Here is a 21,812-nt window from a genome sequence, read left to right on the forward strand (position 1 = left end):
AAATCTACTAACGTTCTATGCCGTTCTCTGATTGGCTACGCTACTCACTATCTATGTAATTTTGTTCTAGATAGTGAGTAGCCTAACGGTGTGCGGCTGTCAACAAAATGACGGTCGCTTCTTTGCGTTTTCGAGGTGTCTGTGAAGAGAATTTACATAACGTTTTGAAAAACTAGTAGATTTATACTAAACAATTAGATTATTCGCCCTTGATTTCTATGCGTGATAGTTGACTCAGGCTGTGCTCTTAACTATCACGCGATAGAAATCTCGCGCTTATTCAAGTTTAATTTATTTTTTTGTTGCTATTTGATATTCTATGTATTAAGCAAAATAAAGCGGTTGTTGTTGTTATTGTTATTGTTGTTGTTGTAGCTCATGATCCAATTGTTAAGTAGAGCTAGGATGCCTTTGCTTCAAAACAATATCCTCATTCCATTTCTTGCAGTAATTTTCTGCGACTTAGGTCAGTTCACGTTTCAACGTTTCAACTGCCCGAAAAGTTACACATTTACAAACGCACGACTCCAAGGAGGACTTCAAGCTGGACAGTTTAGAAGACTGGGTCCGCCTGATGACACTGAGCTGTGCGTCCAGCGGTGTTGCGATCAGAGTTCATGTGACCTGGTTGCTTGGGTTGGTGAGCACTGCTACTCAGTGACTTGCGTGAACCGAGAATTGTGCAAGCCTGTGAGGTTACCAAGCTATCACAAGGGCATGAGATTGCTATACATCGCGTCCAGAGAAAACGCAGAAGATGAAGGTGGGCAAAGTACTAAACTACAGACCGTGAAGTTTTACTACAGTTATGCAACATACGACTTACCAAAGCAATTTATCTGTAAATAACCTGTTGGACTCCTGTGTCGGCGGGCAAATGAAACACTAAACTATCTACCAAACTAAAAGAAACGAACTGTCGTGGCGAAAGTTTGTGAAGCTGACTTTTCGATCGTTAGCCCTTGGTCTAAACAAGAACAACTACTTTGCTCTGACGAAGGAATAACGCTCAAAACGTCAGCATCACAAACTCGCCGCAACATAAGGAATAGTATAGTGTTTCTGGCAGACAATCAAGTAAATGAGGAATAACACTCTGTCGTTCCTCCCTTGCCTGCTCACCTCGCCTACTCATTTGGCGACCGTCTTTGCCGTCCGTTTTGACATGCGCCAGTTGATGTCGTTCCTCAAATGATTGATTGCTGCGTTTCACATCATTATTTCGAGGTTCATGCACTCGGTTATAAACTATATACCAGGCGTTATGCTACAGGGGCATGTTCCAGTGTATTAATTTATTTACGTCACACTGTTTACGCTTAAGAAGACGCAGAAGAGAGAAAATCCAATTAGGAGACATTAATATAATCCTATACTCTTCTCATCAGTTGAACCCAACCGGAGAGAAGTCAGTGATATGCTTTACTTATCGCCGAGTGATCCTGGCTCTGTCAATATTACAAAGTCGTTAGCTTCCTACAGTGCTTCTCACGAACCCGCTACCTTAAAATCCAAGAGAATAATACGCTCTCTAGAGGAAATTGAAGATGAAGACGGCTCGGATGCCATCAAAAGCAAAGTCGACACCGACAATGCTGATGACGATAAGGAAAACGTTTTGCTTAGCGGCAATTATTACGAACGCAACTCTGAAAGTGTGAAATTCAAAATGGAGGAGCCACCGAGCGAGGGAGACTGGGAAGGAGGTCTAATTGAATCAAGTGCCGAGCAGGATGATGACGTGACTGATGACATCATTCAGACTCAAACACATAGCGTAACTGCAGTGAAACGAACGAAGATGGCGTCTGTGGTTAACCCGAGTGATATAGAGGAATTTGAACCTGATTCAGACGATTCGGGTTCGGGAAATTTACAGGAAGACGAAGATACGTTTGCGGGTTCTAGTTCTTCAGGAGCTAGTGATGCTAATGTTTTATTCTCGGACGAAATTCAAGATGAACGTTCAGAAGGGTCTGGAAAGATAAACAAGACTATCATGCGCGAAGTTCAGCGCAATCTACACAAAGTGTGGCGCTATGCCTCTTCCGGTAAAAACCTTGATATGATTTCCAAGGGACCGAAAGGTAAAGAAGAAGAACAAAAATTACAGGAGATTTATAACTTGGTGATAAAACACGAATCTGGCAGAATAGAACCCAAGGAGTCTGTACCTGGTGAAACTGCGAGTGGGTTAAACATGGGGGATGATCTCTCAGATGAAAGCGCAAGCGGTGAAGATGATGTACATCAAATGGGATCTGCTCTCTTTCGAGAAAACGAAGAGAGGGTACATGTGATATCAGGTGACGATGATATTTCTGGGGAAGGCAGTGGATTTGCTGATTTGTCAGAGATGCCTGGTGCCAGCGCCAGTGGTTCTGGGGAAGTGAACACCGAACTTTTGAGAGAAGTTGAACATAACTTGCACAAAGTATGGAGATATGCGGCGCCTAAAAAAGATTTAGACATGGTAGCTAGGGGGCCAAAAGGAAAGGAAGAAGAACAAAAAGTGAAAACGATTTACAATGTTGTCAGCAAGCACGAAACTGGATCGGCGTTTATTGATTTTGAATTGCGAAAGAAGGAAAAATCGTCAAGTGATAGCGAGAAAACTCCTAAGCAACATCACAGCAATAAAAGTCGTAAGAGCAGAGTAAAATCAACTACGGCAGGGTATAATGCCACCGAAGAGAAATTGTATAGACTTCAGAAAGCAAGAAAATACGAGTACAACAAGGATTTGAAAAGTCTAAAACCTTGGGGTATGGGTATGGGAAAGTCACCCCGCAAACCGAGCGGGAAGTATGTGAAAAAAACCCACGGGAATAGAAAGGGAAACGGCGATAAACTTGCTATTCTCGGAGAAGAGATGAAAGAGTTAACTCCGACTGGAAAAAAGGTTAATAAAACGACCAATAACGAGAATTCTAAAGTAGAAAAGCTCCTTGAGTCGAAATCAGATAAGGAAGATACTGCGGCGGAGAACTCAGTCAATGATACCGCGAGTAAAGAAACTGAACAAGAGCATGAGGCGATCAGTACGCCAGATAAAACTCAAAGTGAAAAGATCGTCTTAGACAATCAAGAGCCATTTGATAAGACTCAGCTAGAAATAGGGAAGAAGTTGGAGGAGTTGATTTTGAACAGAATGGCACAACTTGAAAGACAGGGAATCCAAACTAAACAAAAAGGAAAACAAGAACATTTTGAGAAAGACCAAGAGAAGGATGACCAATCAGAAACGGAAAACGAATCTCGAAAAGGCAAGTGAGACGTGTTCAGTTTATCAGCTAGGTTGTGTCGTTTTTAACACAATAACTGGACTAGACAGCAGAAATCATACTAGCGGCTTATCGCATAGAAAGTTCTCAAGAATAGTTGAACTGCTGTGCCCGTAATCATCTAATCATAAGCGTGTCATTGTCGGTTAGATTAGTGAGTTACTTTGATTTTTTTTTACCCGCTGTCAGTAGGAAAGCTATTCCCACAGCAAATCAAAGTTCCAGTAATTGAGAACCTTGTACGCTAGCATGAAATTGACAGTTGTTTTAATTCCTTTTTTCTGTTTCAGCTGGCCAACAAGCTAAGAAAGATAAATTGTTAACGGAACTGGAGAAACTGAAATTCTTGAACGGGCCTTCAACTGTATATAAGGAGAGTAGGTTTGTGTATCTCAAACAGTGTGGGCTCTACGTGGAGGAATATAATGTGTCTAAGGTAAGAAAATCTGATCCCCAATGTAAAAGTCATTGCCTTCAGGTTGCATTTACTCAGCGCGAACCACAATGCAAAGCAAAGAAGTCTTATTCATCAACGGCGTTCATTCGCTACTGGATCTGCCGGGAGATTATCGATATTCGTGTATTTCCTAGTTGTTCGACGCAAAACAACAATGAAAGATAGAACTCGCACGTGAAAGATGTTCTTGTTTCTAGGAAAATGGAAGTTGAACTTGGTAAGGTACCGTCTAACTTAAATCAAATTTATGTAGAAGTCGAAGGAAACTTCCAAACTTTCTTATGATTTTAATTTGCCTGTACATATTACACCAAGACCTCGCGGAGTTACTTTAAAGAACAGTAATGCTCACTGACTCTCTGACATGTTTCTTTGTTGCCTTTAACTTGTAATCTGATTGAAACATACTTATCACCAGTCCAGGGCTTGGAGAGTCAAACCGGTCTGGTAAGTCATGGTTTCTACTACCACTGGGAACTCAGAAATTTTAATTGCCGAGTATTTAACTTGACGCACTTGAAAACTCCTCTTCATTTATTAAATTTTACCCAGGTCACCATTCCAAGTACGATTTTTGTCTTTTCCTTAGACTCGTGCCTCTTGGAACAATGACTTATTCTCTCCATATTCATACTTGTACGAGATGCCGAAGAACTATCACACGTGTAACTCCTCTGTGCGGATGAACAGCACAGATCTGCGAGGAGACGTGTTCTTGAGCTTCCGAGTCATGTCCATAAAAGGAAGTACCATGACAAACAATGCTAACATCTGTGAGAAATATTGCTGCCAAGAGCCACGCTGCCAGGCCTGGACACTAAGATTCCAGCAGGCAGACACTGCCAACTGTCCTAAAGGTCAGCGGTACTCTTTATTTGAGTCTTAGTTTCATTCCAATAATTTAATAATGAAATTTAATCTTTGCTTGCAGTTTCAAGCATGGGCACAATGTAAGAAGTTATTATTGTTGTCAAATGCTACACTCTTCGTTAAGTTTGAGTAGTTTTCTTCCAGGTTTCAAGTAACCACAATGCTGACGCTAGGTTCCATAAAACGTTCATAAAATCTTGATAATTGAGCCCTAAGGGACAGAACATAATTAGCTCCGATTTACCGATTTGCATAGTATAAGAACGTGCCTTTTCAACAAATTCCTTGTCACTTTCCCCTGATGAAGGCTGAAGTTTTAGCCGAAACGTTGGGACTTTTACAAAAAGAATTTTACTAACATTTTTACATTTTTCAACCAGCGTAACGTTTTTCAATCATGAATAATTAAAAGTGTTGGTGCGTAGAGTTCGCAAGACATTGATTTGATCAAAAGGTTTCACTCTGTTACAGGTTCTTTCTGCTGCTGGCTTAAGAGTGCCATACCAACACCAATCCGAGATTCAGAACACTGTACATCCGGGATAGTGCACCGCGAGAGTACCAAACATCCACCCTCCGGCATGCGTTCGGCTGTGCCTCTCGGAGGACTGGGCACTGGTTCATTTGAACTACGCGCGGACGGGACGATACATGAATGGACAATTGAAAACCAGTCCCCTGGGGGCTCGGCAAAACTCAACAAGGGAGCCCTGAACCTTGCTGTTTTTGGTGTAAGAGTAGCAGAACCAGACAAAAATAAGAGCGAGGCAGCGCTATTGAGAATACATGCCCCACATGGGTACCCCGGTGTAGAGAGTCTGTCATATTCCGGGTCATTCCCTGTCAGTAAACTGACTCCTGGTAAGCAAATAGTTTGCCTTATTTACATAAACAATCTTTTAATCTGACTTGCGTCTATTATAAGCACATAATAAACTGGGCTTTTTTCTTATTCATGTTTTATCCACCTGTGCTGAATGTATCACAATTATAACTCCTTTTTGAAAAGCGCAATCATGAACAAAACGCGACAAGTTGTTTTTGCTTCTTGTGTCAGTCGGCTCACTGCAACATAAAGGTTTGCTCTGACCGAATGTGAACACTTTTATTTGGTTTTGCCTGATATAAATGTGGGTTAAAATAAATTATCTGAAGGACCTTGATGGAATTGTCCGGATACAGACCACATCCATTACTTCGGCCATGTTTCCCCACGCCCATGGCCAGTTATGTTCCAATTGGCCCTGTGGGTGGTAAATGCTTTCTGCTAGAACACACCATAAGACAACTCAAAATCGTAGTTTTAATGTTACTTGTAAATCTTTTCTTTTCATTTGGTTAATCCACAGGTGGTTCCATTACAGAAAATATTGACATGAGTCTGTATGCCTTCCCATCATTCCACGTAAGAGATCGTTTTAAGTCCGCGGTCCCCGCAGTTGCCTTTACTTTGGGCATGCGCAATAAAGCTAATAAACCTCTGGATGTATCGTTCATGTTCAACTTACCTCTCGGGCAGCAAGAAGACACCATCAGAGTGGGCGATAATTACGGCGAAGTTGTATTCACTAGGTGTGTCACTGTTAGATTATTAGCGTAAACGTGACATCTCAAGTATAAGCGTAACTTCAGAGAGCTTGAAAAAATGTCGAGTTTGGTAAAATCTTAAACCCTGAGCTATGTCTCCTATGGACACTTCAATAAAAGCATATCTCATTATTCAGCAAGCAAAATGAATTAATAAGATTAATTTGTATAGCGCTAATATTAGTGTAGATAATCGTATGAATGCGAGTCCAATTAAGGATTTACACTAAGAGAGATATTTGAGAAACTCAGGAACTTTCACATATCACGAGAGTATAAATTCTTGATTAATCAAGTTTTCATACGATTACTCAATTATTATGTTATCGCCTACTATCAGATAATCGCAATAAAGTAATTTTTTAAGTCATACAATAAATAAATAAATACATAAATAAATAAATAAACATAAGTATTCAAATGCACCTTACAATCATTACTGTAAATAAACTAACTAACTTAGCCAATAAAACTAAAACTAAGATTTCCAACAAAAAAAAAAAAACTATGAAATTCGTTCATCTCCTTTATAATGAATGGATAACTTTTCCAGACTAGCTTATACACCATAAAAAAATGAATGAGCTACCTCGGAAAATCGTTTTCTGCTATTCTGCTATTTTTAGTTCATCCATTGACATACCTGAAAGTTATTTTCAATATGTATTACTTTCTTGACAGGATGATTAAACCCTCAGATTGCGCGCATGCGTGTTCTAAGATGCCCAAATGTATGTCATGGACAACCAATGGGCCCACCTCGTGCCTGTTGAAGGACAAAATGCCACTTCACGCCTGGGCCACCGGCATTGTATCAGGCCTTAAGGGAGAATGGAACGTTCAAGACTCCATGTTGACATGTCACAGGCCTGGCTTTTTTCCCCAGAGTGGAAGCGCGACATTGTATGCAGTAGACAATGATGACCGCTTGGGATCTTTTGCAGTAGCGGACGACTTTCGTGAAATCTGGGCGAACTTCTCTAACACTGGCAAGTACACGTAATGCAGATTATTCCAGGAAGGAAAAGAAACTGAAAGTAAATTCAGTTTGAACTGTAAATAAAAACAGAAACACCCATTTTGTTTTAAGCAATCTTGTATTTTCGACAGAACAGAAAATTATTTACCGTACCTTTCAAGCTCTAATTAAATGGTTTATATTTTTCTTTTAAAAAATTGGGCCGCTATCTTAGTACTGGACTAGTGCACTGAGCCATTCTTCCTAACTCAAGTTCAAACGAGGGAATTAATGTCGTCTCTAACCGGTTTCTTAGTTTCATTTTCAAGCTTCTTACTTTTGTCATCCAGGCTATCATGAATTATTTTCGTTTTAATTCTTAGGAGAAATTGGAGTTCCTAAGTCACTAAATAAAACTGGCCTGTATGGCGCCGCATCTGTGAAGACACAACTTCAACCTGGCGAGAAAAAATCCCTGACGTTAATCATGTCGTGGTATTATCCTCACCGTGATGTGGCCAAAGTCCATGTTGGCAATCTGTACTCCACCATGTTCAAATCCAGTCAGGATGTCGCTAAGCACATGCGCAATGATTTGGTTCAATCGGTAATCGATATTCAGTCGTGGCATGAACCGATCGTCGGGTCTGAGCCAGTGAAAAAGGCACCGATCAACGACAAAGTCAAGCATGTACCCAATAGCCCGGAAGAAAACAAAGTCAACCAGCTTCCTGATTGGCTGAAGGACTTGCTTGTTAACAGTATGAGTTTCTGGAGGTCTGGGTTCTGGGCAGAAGATGGAAGATGGCGTCAGTGGGAGGCCTTTGACTGCAATGATATCGACACCATTCAAAATGACATGCAGAGAATCATTCCTTCCACGCTTTTCTTTCCTGGTATGTCAAGTAATGTTTAGCTATCATTTGTTTTATCCTGGAAATGCAGACAATTTTGTTTTATTCCTTTTCCAAAAGAACGACTGCAAATTACAAAGTTCACAATGTTGGTTATGTGAGTAGATGGGTCAAGGTGTCTTTATATTACTTTACGTTAGGGCTAGCGCTCAAAGCTTCAGCTTCTCAAAAGTTGTCTCTATATCGACTTCAACTAATCTTGTAAACTTGTAAGTCGATAATCCATTACGTGTACATGTATTTTACCCGCCTACGAACGCAGCATAACTAACTAACTTTGTCTATATTCATTGACAGCAGTCCATATTCGTGTTCTCGGTATTGGACTGGAACTAGCTTGCACTGGAGGCTCATGGAAAGGAATATCATTCATTTGCATTTGAAAAGACTCCCCGCATTAGCCTCAACTGCAAGCTAGTTCCAGTCCAATACCGAGTATACGAATATGGTCTATTCATTCTCATTCTCAAGGCTTTGTTTTTAATTTGCTTACATTTTGCACAACTACAACAATTTTGAATTCGCCCCAGAACGTGTACCCTTAAACCCTTAGGAAGGTCACTGAATTGTTTTATCGAAGTGAGAGAGAATTCTACTTTTTTCTCCTATTTTCTTATATTATCGTATTGGTAACGCTTATGCGTTGTTAGCCTCATTTTCAAGAACGACATACTTGACCACAGTGGTAATAATTTTGCTGTTATATTATTTGCTTAGAACTTGTAAGAGATCTGTTGATATCTTGGGCCGACAATCAGTATTCCAGCGGTATGCTACAGGAAGCACTCACATCTGGTTGTCTAGGACCGACAGGGAAGCTGGGTAAGAATATTGTTTTTGTGTTCATGTGTCACGTGAAAAAATTAACATAGCGGTTATGTATGGAGTAATCAACAGAGATGCCAGTCAGGGGACTGGAAGCCTGTTAAGGATTTTGCTTCTTCGTGGTGAATTCATCACGCGCTGATCTATTCAATTCGTTAGTAAATAAATAAATAAATAAATTAGTTTAATCTTTAAAAGAGATTCTTTGATGATATTGAACGATCCGGTTACCGTGGTATAATGATAAAATGAGACGAATGCTGATTGCTAATGTTATGTATTTACAGGTACATGGGATCACATGTATTCTGAAAGTCATGGTATTCTGAAAGTTATGGAAACAAATCTTAACATGAGCACAAACCGAAAGTTTTGATATTAGCAAAAACAGCGAAAATAATCATGACATTGAATTCTATCTTGTCTGTTCACAGCCGTTACTGTTTTTTTTTTTTCTTATGTGTACGAGGAGCGTCACTCACTTCACCTTGTTGTGTTCACCACTTTCAATCCTGTGCACTTTTTATTTTGAACTTGCCCTCAACAGAGCAAAGAGAAAATAAAAGTCTATGAACGGGCTGAATTAAACTTACAGCTTATCTTGAATTAACTCAATCCCGATCTCGGGAAAACTCGGGAACTTGGCCCAGGGTCCTTAATTTATTCTTAATAATAAGTTTGTTGATTTTGGATTCAATGTGTTCTGTCCGGTAGATTACGCAGGTGGCCGAGTTATGGCGGACACTACAGCCATGTTCGTGGTAGGACTTTATCACTACTATCAGTGGACTGGTGACCAGGCTACCCTCGATCGACTTTGGCCGGCTGCAAAACGAGCGGTTGCGTGGGTCATGGTAGATTCCACGAAAGGTTAGCCATCTTCTTTTATATGCTATAATATTTATAAATTGCATCGCGAACAATACTCTATGCTGTTTCTTCTGCACAATCATGTTTGGCTGAAAGACTGAGAAACATTACCGCCTGTTTCTACTAAGGCAATAATCCTCTTTACTTTTAGGCACTGGACTTCCCTTTAGAAAAGTTAGCACATACGACATCGTAGCGCTGGATAAATTTGACCACGATGCTTATAATTCCTTTGTTTACCTCTTGGCTCTTCGTGCCGCGCAAGAGCTGGGGACGATAACCAATGATACCAAGTTTGTATCGACCGTCCGTCAATCATTTAACCACGCGCAGAAACGAGTCGATATCGAGCTGTGGGACAATGCAAAGCAGTATTATCATGCCTGGTGGGACATGGAATACGGTTCACCAGAGTGGATCATGTCTGACTCCTTATATGGGCAAGTTTGGGCTTATAGTCTTGGTCTGGGAGATTTAGTCCCTCGCAGTAAATTGAAAGAGCATTTGTTGCGCGAGATTGAAAGGAACGATTCTCCTTTTGGGCTCAAGGTCTTGAACACGGGAGAGGTAGAAATCACTCCTGAGGATACGTCAATCATTTTAAGTCGGCACATTCCCGGATGTAAGTCGTTGGAGAACATAACGAAGCATAATTCTGTTTGGATGGGAGCAGATGCTGACTGGTCCTCTCTTATGCTGCATTTAGGTGAGGAGGAAACCTTTTGATGTTAATCCTTTCCTGTATTGTTTATACGAGTATAGACTTATTGATCTTTACGTATTATTCATAAGTCCTGAGTCTTAAGAGTAGCCATACTGATCACTGAGGGAGGATTTCTCGATATTTGTCTCAACCAGCAACACAAAAATATAGGGGAACCAGTAAGGAGAATTTGTACGTCAACGTCAAAGATTAAAAGGTAAAGATTTGTCACCTAGTGCTATACGAAATGAAAGCAGAGCAGTGGAGGAAATTTAAATGTTGGTATCAGCGCTTAAAGGATTAAAGAGAGAAAGCTTTTTAAGTGTAATTGCTTAAATTGTAATTGTTGTTGTTGTGTTCTTACAGACACGGATCCCATAATTGCTTTGAACCGAGCAAAGAAATCACTCGATCACTGGCGGTCCACTTTAAATGATCAATGGAACGTTCATGGGCTCATTTCCAGTAATGGTTACGGACTGGACGGGCTCCCGTGGGCCACTTCTCATTACTCCTTCCATCTGGTACTATGGCACATCCCGCTCGCCCTGTCAGGACAACAGTACTTCGCTCCCAATGCAACTCTGACTTTCTGGCCCAAGTTCCCAATACCATTTAATTTGCCATTTTTTACGCCCAAAGCGTTGGGGACCATTGAGGGAGCATACGTGAAGGGAAACGACAGGGAAGAAGATGATAATGAAGAAGAAGAAATGTTTACATTCACTGTCAAATCAGGTGACAAAATGTTTTACTGAATTAGCGCGTTCATTTCGACATTGTTTTAAAATACCGCACTGCCAAATACTATCCCGACGACCCGGTCGATAAGTCCATATTAACAACTTATTAACCGAACAGTCGAGGTTAATAAGTTGTTTACTATATGGCCTTTTGGTTTGTTTCTGCCGGCCCGGAAGAATAATGCTATAGAATTAGTCCATCAGAGCGTTATGTCAACTACAAACACAAGCCATATGATAATTCTCATGCATTTTTAGATATTTCATAGCAGTTATATAGTCTTAGTTAGTTTAGTTAAATATTTATTCCCAAATGTGAAAAGAAATGTTTATCTTATTTGTAGTGGTTATGCACTTACCTATACAAGCACTAAGCTTAGCTAGTTTACAGGCATGCCACTGCAACAAAGGAAACATATTTCGAATAAACGTAACATAGTTTATATACATTTTTGCTTTGTTATTTCGTTTTAAACTAACCGCTGCGTCCTGTAGACTCTGCTTATCAAGTCTATGGCTCGCACCTTACCATAGCTAAGTGTACGACCAAGTAAAATATTGACTCCATATTTGCTAAATAAATAGCTAATGAATACTTTTAACGTTGTCACTTTTTCAGGTTCGCTTAGCCTCAAAGAGTTAGCCATTCTAGGAAGCAGGTATGGCGAAGGTGAAATATCAATCAAGCAAGGAGAGGCCATCACGTGGTCTCGCCCAAAACAGGACGTGAAAAACATTTTACAACAACTGTAAACTGAGACATCGCCTCAGAACAGGAGCTTAATCACGCAAGCCCTACTGGGATCAATTTGAGAAACGCCGAAACAGAATCAGAAAAAAGACGAAATTACCATTATGCTTTTCACGACGAACACTTTTACTTAGTTCTGTGAACAGAGCAATTTACTTGTTTTGGCATTTTGTTTAGAGAGTAATCCAATTCACTAACTGACGCCATTCAATTATCCGCTGAAATAATTTTAGCGCGCTAAGAGCTGTTTCCAATCTCTTTGCTTTTTTGAGTAGAGTATTTATAATTTAGTCTATCGAGTAGAGTATTCATAACACGAACAAACATATACCGCCATTTAGTAGGATTGAGGTCAATTTTGTTTCTGTTTTGTATGCAGGCAGTGTATAAGTGTATAACTTGCTTAACTTTGAATACAGTTCAATTAAATTTTATTGCAATTTTGGTATCGTAAGAAATGTAATTAAATTTAAAAAGAAATTTTGCTAAGTGTAGATAAATGGAGGTTATCTACCAGATGGTGTTTAAATTGCAGTACCTTTTTTAAGCAGCTCGGGCTCTACGATCCAGCAGCCAGGGACCTTTTAGTTTTCAGGTCTATTCTTAGTTGTTACGTTGTTACTTATTGTTTACCAGAGATCTCCGTGCCGCATAAACAAAGTTCTGCAATAAACGTGTATATTTGACATCCCACTCATTAGGCAGTTCAATCGACTTAAAAATCTAATTCTCACTGACGGTATCCGAAAACAAACGTTCTTTTTAGAAAAGAGCTGAAGGATATTCAGATTGTTTTGCACCAACAACCCTACAGAGGTTGTTTAGTTGAAAGGCTCTTTGAAAAAAAGAAATATTATCCAAAACGTACAGCAAATATGAATAATAAAAATATGAAAAAAGTTAATTGCAATCATACTTTGTTCGTACCTCGCATAACCAATCATCTGCATTGTCAACAAAAGAAATACGTTGGTTGACGTACATGTAAATAATAACCACTTAAGATAGAGTATAACCACGGTTGCGCAATTTTTCCAAAACTGGCAAATGACGCCTTGGGGTCAGTGAGGCCTACGCAACTTCTTCAAATTGCTTGTTAACTAATATTAAATGTCGACAATCTACTTAACATGTTACTCACGAAATAATCTCGCTTGAATTTTACTTTGCAATTGTGATGGAAAGTTCATTTTATGATGGCGGCTTTGATTTAATCGCATGCATATGCATGTTTGGCGTGCGTCTATGGAGTTACGATGAAGTGCACGCGAGAAGCGCAAGAGTTGTCAGAGGCGTAGCAGAGAGCAACTCTAGCTCTTCGCGTGCTATTCTGCGCTATTTGGACTCGCACAACTTAAAGCATGAACCAGTTCTGTTTTAACAAAGGGAGAGCGATCGCAAACCAGAAACAGCTTTTGTTTACGGTGGTGAAATTATACTCACTTTTATGGGCAGTACAGATAAACCGTCTCTCTCCGCCCCGTTGTTTGTGTTTGTTAATACTTAGAGTGGTGCTAGAAAATCTCCAACGAAAGATCTTCACCGTCAGTCACCACTTTTGTAATAAACAAGTATTTTTCCCCGCCTCGAGTTGGAGAAACGAACTCTGATTAGAGTGGTGATTTACAGCATTCATTTTTTAGTGCACGCTGGGGGTGTGCGTCTGTTGAGCTATGATACACGCTCGTGCTGTTGATTTAAACCGTGCAGATACACTTGCTATGTTCTAAAGATCTCTATTCCTGGCATTTACGGCATTTTAATAGTATTATCGTTTCTTGCGTTATTTTTATTTTAATTCACCAGTTTCACCTCATTCACTCAATTGAATACAATCTTTTGTGTAACGTGACAACCGCCCTTTCACTTCACTGAAGTGTATTCTGAGAATCTGCAAAATATTTTCTCAATAAACACAAATTTCTAAGAGCTGTTGAATAAAAAATAAAATCTCTCAATAAAATTCTTTTAGTTGGCGTTTCTGAACATACCAATCGCGTCCTTCTTATAGAGGAACAACTACTTTCACTGCAATAATAAATTCTGGCTATCAATCAAAAGTCAGTTGCAAGTTTTAAGCTTCAGTTGATCGTCAAGGTTTTGCGGTCGCTTGGTGACCTCTCGACATCTGTGAGCTACTTTATTTTCATAAATTATTTTCGGGCTATAAACTGCTGACTGGCGATGAAGCTCTGATTATACACTGGTTTAAAACAGATTAGGAGTTCGATTGGAAGCAATGTAGGACAGTTCAAACAAGTCTCATTCATCGGTTAATCAGGTAAGTTATGGCGACATTTTTCTGTATATATTTGTATGTTTTCAGTACCGCGTAGTTTCCTTACATAGATCCGTTTGTTCCAGAATAACACTACGAAGCTGGATCTCAGAGTACAATCAAATTCTATCATGCAAAATTCACTAAGAAAATTTTAGTACTATGGTGAGTTTGCACCGAATGTGGGGACATTTGAGCGTTAAGTGGGAAAAAGAATAATTGCCTTTGAATAATTTCTCGATAAATAAAAAGTAAATATCAAGCGACAAAAAAAGAAATTGTCTCTGTGAGTGATTGCACTGAAAAAGATACTGTAGCCGCTGCGGCTAGAGAAACGTTTGTGGAAACTAACTGAAATGAAAGTTATTTTTGTCACAACCGGACAATCCACCCTAAAGTAGCGAATAAAAATAATTGATAATACTTTACATATTGGTAGCACTTCCTATAAATATTGCATTTGTTCATTATAATTTTGGTTTAAGACTGATTAAATCCATTATTATACATTGAACTCACTATCTCTTTTCTGATTGGCCGAAAGCGTCCAGTGAATTTTCGAAATCAGCACTAGTGACGTCATCTAGCTGTAGATTATACAATAATCATGTCAAGGATACTCAAGCTATGACCGCGGTGCATGATTTCTAAGATTAATCATGTCAAGTTCCCGCGCTTTGTGTTGCTTGCCGTCAGTGAAGAAGCAAAAACAAGACTTCCATTTTCTTTTTCATTCAATATATAATAAAACGCTTATTAGATTCGGTTTTTGTGATATCCGGAACAATCAAAGTCCCAGTACGCCTACAAGGCTCGACCTCACGAAAACCTCATCCAATGATTGTTTATTACCTCCCTGGCCTCGAGCCCAAATCTTTTTCTCACAATCTAATCACTTCCATCATTCTGGCAGCCTCAACACTTCAGTGGTTTTAAATTAAGTGCGTTGCCTATAGAAACAATCAGTTTTCTTCACGTTATTGTTATTAATCATAAAAATTACAATTTCCTCGATTGTGATTGGTTTAAAAAACTCCTATTTTCCACTAATTCACTTGCCAAGTTGTTATCGGAAGGTTTGTTATTGGACAGTTTGTTATCGGACAGTTCAATAAGCCAATCACGTTCAAAGTTGTAGTTTAAATCAACCAATCACATTCAAAGTTGTAGTTACTTGCGTGCATGCGTGCGTGCGCTTGCGGTCGTGTTTTTGGCGCCTAATTGCCGGTAGGAGGCGCGGTGGCCTTAGAATGTTTACATCTCGTTTATAGGTATTTTAATGCAAATTTTCCCTTTCTTTCATAACTTGGCTATTCTTTTCTCGGAAATTGCAATTTTTATGATTAATTGGTAATAAGACTTCGTGTCGTCCAGTTCGGTCTGTAATCATACTCGTGATAAACAAATCGGACTCCCGCTGCGCGGTCGTCCGATTTGTTATCACTCTTATGATAACCGACCGAATTGGACTCCACTCAGTTCTATTACCATTACTTATTGCAGCTAATCATGCCAGCTGTTTCAGAAATTGCTCCGAAAAAAGCCAAAAATGTCTCATATTTGGATGCAGTTTTGCGAAGAGTGACAAAAATGGTTGCAACTGGTTTCTTTTTTTGTTTTGTTTGTTTTTTTTCTTTTGTTCTTTCTGAGATCCTAACACCTCTTTTTGGCGAAAGTTGACTAGTTTTTTCACTAACTTGATAAAGATATGCATGTACTATGAATTATGACTAATATAAACAAATGGATTCCAGAGCAAATATCTTATGAACACATAACGGAGCGCGCCTCGCTAAGATTGGGAATAGTTAGCAAATAGTGATGAATTAACTGCTCATGATCAACTCTTAAAATAATCGGTCTTAAGTCTGACGTCCAGCCTTAATTTTCGTAGTAATGCGATCGAAAATAGCTATGCGACCGCGCTCGATCAGGTGATAAAATATCCACGATTATCATTCGATGTAGTTTTTCCTCCTTTTCATTGGCCAAGAGCCCACCACGTGACCTGCAAATAACTGCCTACAAATAATGGTCTGCTCATACGTAGTACCCTCTAAATGTGTTTTACTGCAAAGAAGATTCTGCGTATTTGTAACCACATCGTTTACCTGAGTTGTCAGAGAGTGGTTTAAACATGAAAACAAACTTAGTGACTAAATGATAAAATAATTATTGAACTCGGTCATCGCAAAATATCTTTTATTTTAATAAACTTTATTGGGAATGATATATAATAAAGTAAAAACGAAAACAAAAACAAGAAGAAATTGAAGATAATAGTTCCCAAAAGGGAAAGGGCGAACGGGACGAGAGTACCCATGCGAGGCGCTTCCCAGCTGATTGGTCAGTGTCGCGCAGATCAATTATTTGCTTCAGCCTTCGTAGATAATTGATCTGCTCACCACTGACAAATCACGATATTTTGCTCAACATCGTCCAGTAATTTTTATCTATCTGTAGCTCACACAGATGAGATTGAGACCTCAACATTTTACAATTATTTTATCATCTTGATGCGCTTTATTTGTACTTCATTTTTGGTTTGAACCGTCTCTGTCACTCACGGTTGTATGGCATATTTACTTTTTTAAGGCATCATTTACGTTTTTAAGGGTCTCCACAGACTAGACATTTAGTTGTCGACAACTCATCGTGTCCGATGCAAGCATTCCACACATTAGAGTGTTAGTTGTCGACCACTAAGTCAGATCAGCGAGAACTTGGGAACTAACGTTCACTAGGCATTTTCACAACACAATACGCATGTTCAAATATGTGTCATGACAGTTACATTTGCGACAGCTAAAGCAGTTTCTCTTTTCGAATAGGGAAACTGCTTAGTTGTCGACGACTAAAAATTTAGCGTTTAGTTGTCGACAACTCATGACACACCAGGTTTTTTAGTTGTCGATAACATTAGTCTAACATTTTAGTTGTCGAGAACAAATAGTTATCGAAAACTAAGTGCCTTGTCTGTGGAGGCCTTAAGGCATCTTTGAGAGAATGGATGTAATTTTCAAGTGGTGTATTATATTTTCAACCCAGAATACCAGCCAAGCAAGAGAATGAGTATTTGTTGTTTTTGCAAACTGGTTCTTAGTTTGGTAATGTCCAAATAGACCTTATCACGGTTCTTGTCTGAACCAAATTTGAGGGACGTAGCTGAGCTAGAAAGCGTTCAGTGGAGTTTAACGCAGCTACATCCCAAATTCATTGGTATAGATGCAATCCTTTGACTAAGATCTTTGCTTTCCACATATAACTCAATTTTTAAGAAAATTATTTGCCATCGGGTTAACAAACAAACACTTTAATTTCTGACGCATGTTACTTTCCAAGGGACGACAACTACATGTATCAGACCGCTTTTTCCGAGACATAAACATTCTATTGTCTTATTGTCCACCACTAATGGGCAGATAGTGTCTCTCCGCAGATAAACACTATCGTATCACGTGATCAGTTTAAACCAATAGGAATCTGGCAAAATGTAATGCAGTGTGGCGAACTATGATTTGAATTAATTTGGACCTTTCCGTGTGCAAGTTGAACCAAGATGGCTACATATTTGTTCTGTTTGAAAATAAATGAAAAGAAAAAAATTCCTGTTACTGCCAATTTTGTATTTGAATTTTTCCATCTAATTATTTCCAAACTGGACCAGAATTTGCAGTAATGCCGTTAGCTGTAAGAAACATCTGTGATCATAAGAACATGTGAATTTCATTCGGTATCACATGACATTAGCTGTGTGTAAAAGCTGCTAAGATCCTCAACCCAACGTCACTGTTTCCCTGATAATTACTGAAACATCTGTCAAGCCTGTTAACAATGCTTACAGATCGAGTCACCCTACTAGTTTAGCTCTACAGTTATTTTGTTCTATATATTATGTTTCACTTCACACTTCAGGCACCAGAAGCTTGTAGGTATTCTGTTCTGGGCATAATTTTGTTAAGGAATTTCCTCTTTTTCTCTCCGGCATCTCTCCGGATTACACAACTAAATCTTTTTAGTATTCGGATAGATATGAGACACTTCCAGTTTATTAAGAAGAGAAAATGGCTTTTCCTTCAGTTGCAGTCTAATTTTTGAAGGTTGTCATTTTTACTCGTGCTTAGGCCTGGGTGAAATCGGGCAGGATACACTTAAAAATTCGAGGTTTGAAATGGATGTTCGACACGGAAAATTAAATGAAATCAAAAAGGATTTTTTTCAATTTTTTTATTGCGCCAGAAAAAAATAATGAAAAGTCTGCCATTAAACTCACAAAATAGGCCATCACGATAGAGAAACAAAACACCATGCGTTTAACTCTAGAGAGCAGTCTTACCATAGGAATAACTCGAAGAAAAATCTCAAGGAACACATTTAGCACAGTTAACGTATGGTTGAACTCGCAACAGCTCCCTCAACTGACTGTTCACAAATTCTTGGTTTGAGAACGTGCTTAAGTTAACATTTGCCGAAAATGGTTCGGAAACACCTTGGCAAACAAAAGCTACAACCAAAATTTTATGTACAGCTGAAATAAAAAACATTACTTTTTCGGCACAAAACTACTGAGCGACGACTCAACTAAATGTCCAGCAGGAACTTTTGGAATCCGCTCGCTCGGCCGGCTGTATTTCCGATTCTCTATCATGACACAAGAAATCTGTGAAGGCATCTGATGTCTTCAGGCATAACTAAAGGCCGTCTCTTTTAAAGTCAATGTTATTCAGTCACTAGGGGTTACGGTTATGTGTTACACAATCATAATAATGATATTTTTCACGCTTAAGACAATACAAGACAAGACAAGCAAGAAAACATGTACTTGTAACACAGAATTTGTGAGGTTAAATACTGACATAAGTTAAAATTATCGACACGGTAGCTGGTCAACCAAAATATTAATTACTATAGGGTGCTGAAACTAGTTGGGTGACCAGCATCGCGGTATAAGACCCTGGCCATTACACATATGTTATCGCAGTACGTTTAAGTTATTCCGCGAAAGTCGAAAATTGGAGAAAACGGTCAGATTGAGTTCAAAATGGCAGATGTAAGGTAAAGATAATGCTTGCTTTCATTTGGTAGATCTGTCTTCGAAGACCGATAAAATAACCTGGCAGATTAGTGAGCTGGTTAGTTTGTTGGCTAAAAACTATTGCCGTATCTAAACTAGTAGATTCTACTGAACACTGACAACTCATAAGAAATGTTAACATAAAGCTAGAAATCAGAAATGAAATGGGGGGCAAAGTATATTTATCTTGGACGTAAGACACTCAAACTAATGCCTCATGAGATGATAAGGAACAGAAAGAAACGTAATGATATGAACAGAACAGAGCACATTTTGTAATGAAAAGTGTCAGTTGTGTTCACTGAGTCTTTGGCGAATCAGAATTAAATTATACTTGTTATGATATCTACATCATTTAAAGAGGTAAATACAGGTACCTTAATTTGATCCTAACCCGTTTCGAGCCGTTAATACGAGGACACTTTTATCGCCCAGCGGTGAACAACATAACCGGTGCGACCCACTGCCTGGTTACCGGCCGTCTACTTTAGCAGTCGTCACGGACGTTAACAAATGTTCCGCTCAGATGAATTTGTTTACGCCGATTTTGCTTCATTTTGGAAACAATGTTTTATTGTTGTTGTTTTCTTCTTTGGTAACTGCGCTCGTCAATTTCTTGGACAATGGCCTGTTTGATTCATTTTTTCACTAGAACCACGAGCTATCTAAACCTTGTGTTTTTTTCGCCGGAAAAAGCCTGGTACACCCCGGATTTTATACATTGAATGTGTACTTCGTGTTCTTCATGATAAAATAGCGAGCTGGCAGTTTTATATTCTCTGAAGTTTGATCTGGGACCGGTAATAATCCTTAAAGGTACCGTTAATTACATTTTAAAACCAATGTTACAGAACGGAGATTTCGGTATTTCCTTGGATAATCCTAGACCACTTAATTACATAGATTTTTAACGATAAAACCATAATTACAAATCCGCGCTTTAAACGAGGTATTCAATAGTTCAGTCGATAAGCCTTCCATGAGAATTATCTATTTGCTGCGGAAGCTTAAAATTTCCACGTTAATGTTTTTGTCAGTGCGTGATGATTGTCTTTTTGCTACAATTCTGTCACTTCCTGTAAATAAACTTTCCTTGGGTTAATTTTTTAAACGGCTAAAACTCCGTGACTGATTTATGTTTTTTTATCATTATTATTTAACATCTTCAGAATTAATTGAAGCGCGCTTAATTTCTTCTGTGCGAACAAAAAATAGGTTATTGCCCGTCGTATTTTCTTTTCTCTGCGCACGGTTGTTATCGTTGCCAGTATTTTTTTTATGAATGTTAAAATGAATTTATCTTGGGTGTGAATTTCAATGCCCCGAAGGTTAAATCCTTTCTCGTTAATAATACGAAATTTTGTGTGTATGTTTCTACTTAAATATTTAAACGGGCGAATTTGAAGAATGCTCAGTAATATTGTGGTGAATGCAACACGTTTGAATGTTCTGTGCTTTTGGGTGAAAAACTTATCAAATTGGACGTCAGCAAATGTTCACAAAATACCCGTTAATATGATAGCACACAGCAGCTGTATTTACGGCGTAAAGTGCACGAAGTTTCCGCGATTCTCCTATATCCATCAATTACAAAGCCTGATGGTTGATCTCATTGAGTAATAAAAGAACTAAGCGCTGATTGGTGGACACAATATGCAAATTACATGACCAGACGTTCGGCTTTTCTATATTTCTGAATTAATGCGCTCTCTTTCGGTGATTTCTTGTTCAGGATGAATTTTGATGAATGAATAATCTTCCCTGCTCATTTTCCATGACGTGCTCTTTTCGTATAACAGGTGACAAGGAAAACCAAGTCCAAATGTTTCCATGGCGGACGAATCGAAAGATCCCATCAAAAACTCAGAAAACAAGCTACGAGCGGCTACTGAGGTTTTCCAGCGCAAATATCGCTCAATGTCCACTTATGGGGAACAAGTCATCGATGATGCAAACCGTTCGAAGAAAGCGCTTTTCTGTTTACCGGAAGACAACCCTGTAAGATTCTACTGCAAAAAGATCGTCGAATCCAAGTATCCTTTGCTGAAGAACTTTAAAAAATAATCATCATCGTAACTAATATATTTTTGCTTGAATTTTCATCAGTTAGTCCCTTTTGTTCATGACACTTGTGTTATATTTAACTATATTACCTTACGGCTTGCCGATACCTCATGGTTTGGTTGATGTAATTTTAATTTCAAGCTGCCTTAAGTCTGCCCGCGATCAGTATTCAGAATCGCCCGCGATTTTGTCGAGATCATCACGGCGACTTCCAGAGCGTGTCATCAGAAATGTTGACACGATGTAGAATACGATTACTCCAAACCTTAAAATTAAATTTTTCAGATTGGAAATTCTGCGTGATATTTTTCGTTTCTATTCCCTGACGATTCAATGTTTATATTACAGCGCCTAGGCACTTGCAACTCTTTTGCATTTTATTTTATCTTATTTTATTTTTATTATATTGGAGTAACAAAAATTAGTTGCAAAAT

General features: G+C 38.9%; 2 protein-coding genes across 3 annotated transcripts in view; both read left to right on the top strand.

Annotated features, from left to right (window-relative positions):
- The first annotated feature begins 224 nt into the window (after positions 1-224).
- On the top strand, positions 225-12,824 carry LOC145499900 (uncharacterized). The gene is made up of 13 exons (XM_081479417.1): positions 225-763; positions 1,389-3,266; positions 3,575-3,720; positions 4,331-4,598; positions 5,083-5,472; positions 5,961-6,183; positions 6,880-7,187; positions 7,540-8,052; positions 8,788-8,892; positions 9,610-9,765; positions 9,917-10,471; positions 10,835-11,206; positions 11,831-12,824. The coding sequence occupies exons 1-13, from the start codon at positions 379-381 to the stop codon at positions 11,962-11,964; spliced, it is 5,433 nt and encodes a 1,810-aa protein (XP_081335543.1). The 5' UTR covers positions 225-378; the 3' UTR covers positions 11,965-12,824.
- Positions 12,825-20,984: 8,160 nt separating this feature from the next.
- The window catches only part of LOC145499503 (voltage-dependent L-type calcium channel subunit alpha-1D-like), a 36,172-nt gene continuing 35,344 nt past the window's right edge, over positions 20,985-21,812 (top strand). The window contains exon 1 of one of the 2 annotated variants that reach the window (XM_081479021.1): positions 20,985-21,347. In XM_081479021.1, the coding sequence (XP_081335147.1) occupies positions 21,145-21,347 (203 nt within the window). In that variant the 5' untranslated portion in view covers positions 20,985-21,144. The remainder of the gene's footprint in view (positions 21,348-21,812) is intronic. The other variant, XM_081479019.1, reaches the window with a different exon arrangement.

Source organism: Orbicella franksi, chromosome 10, assembly GCF_964199315.1.
Source record: "Orbicella franksi chromosome 10, jaOrbFran1.1, whole genome shotgun sequence".
Taxonomy (NCBI): domain Eukaryota; kingdom Metazoa; phylum Cnidaria; class Anthozoa; order Scleractinia; family Merulinidae; genus Orbicella; species Orbicella franksi.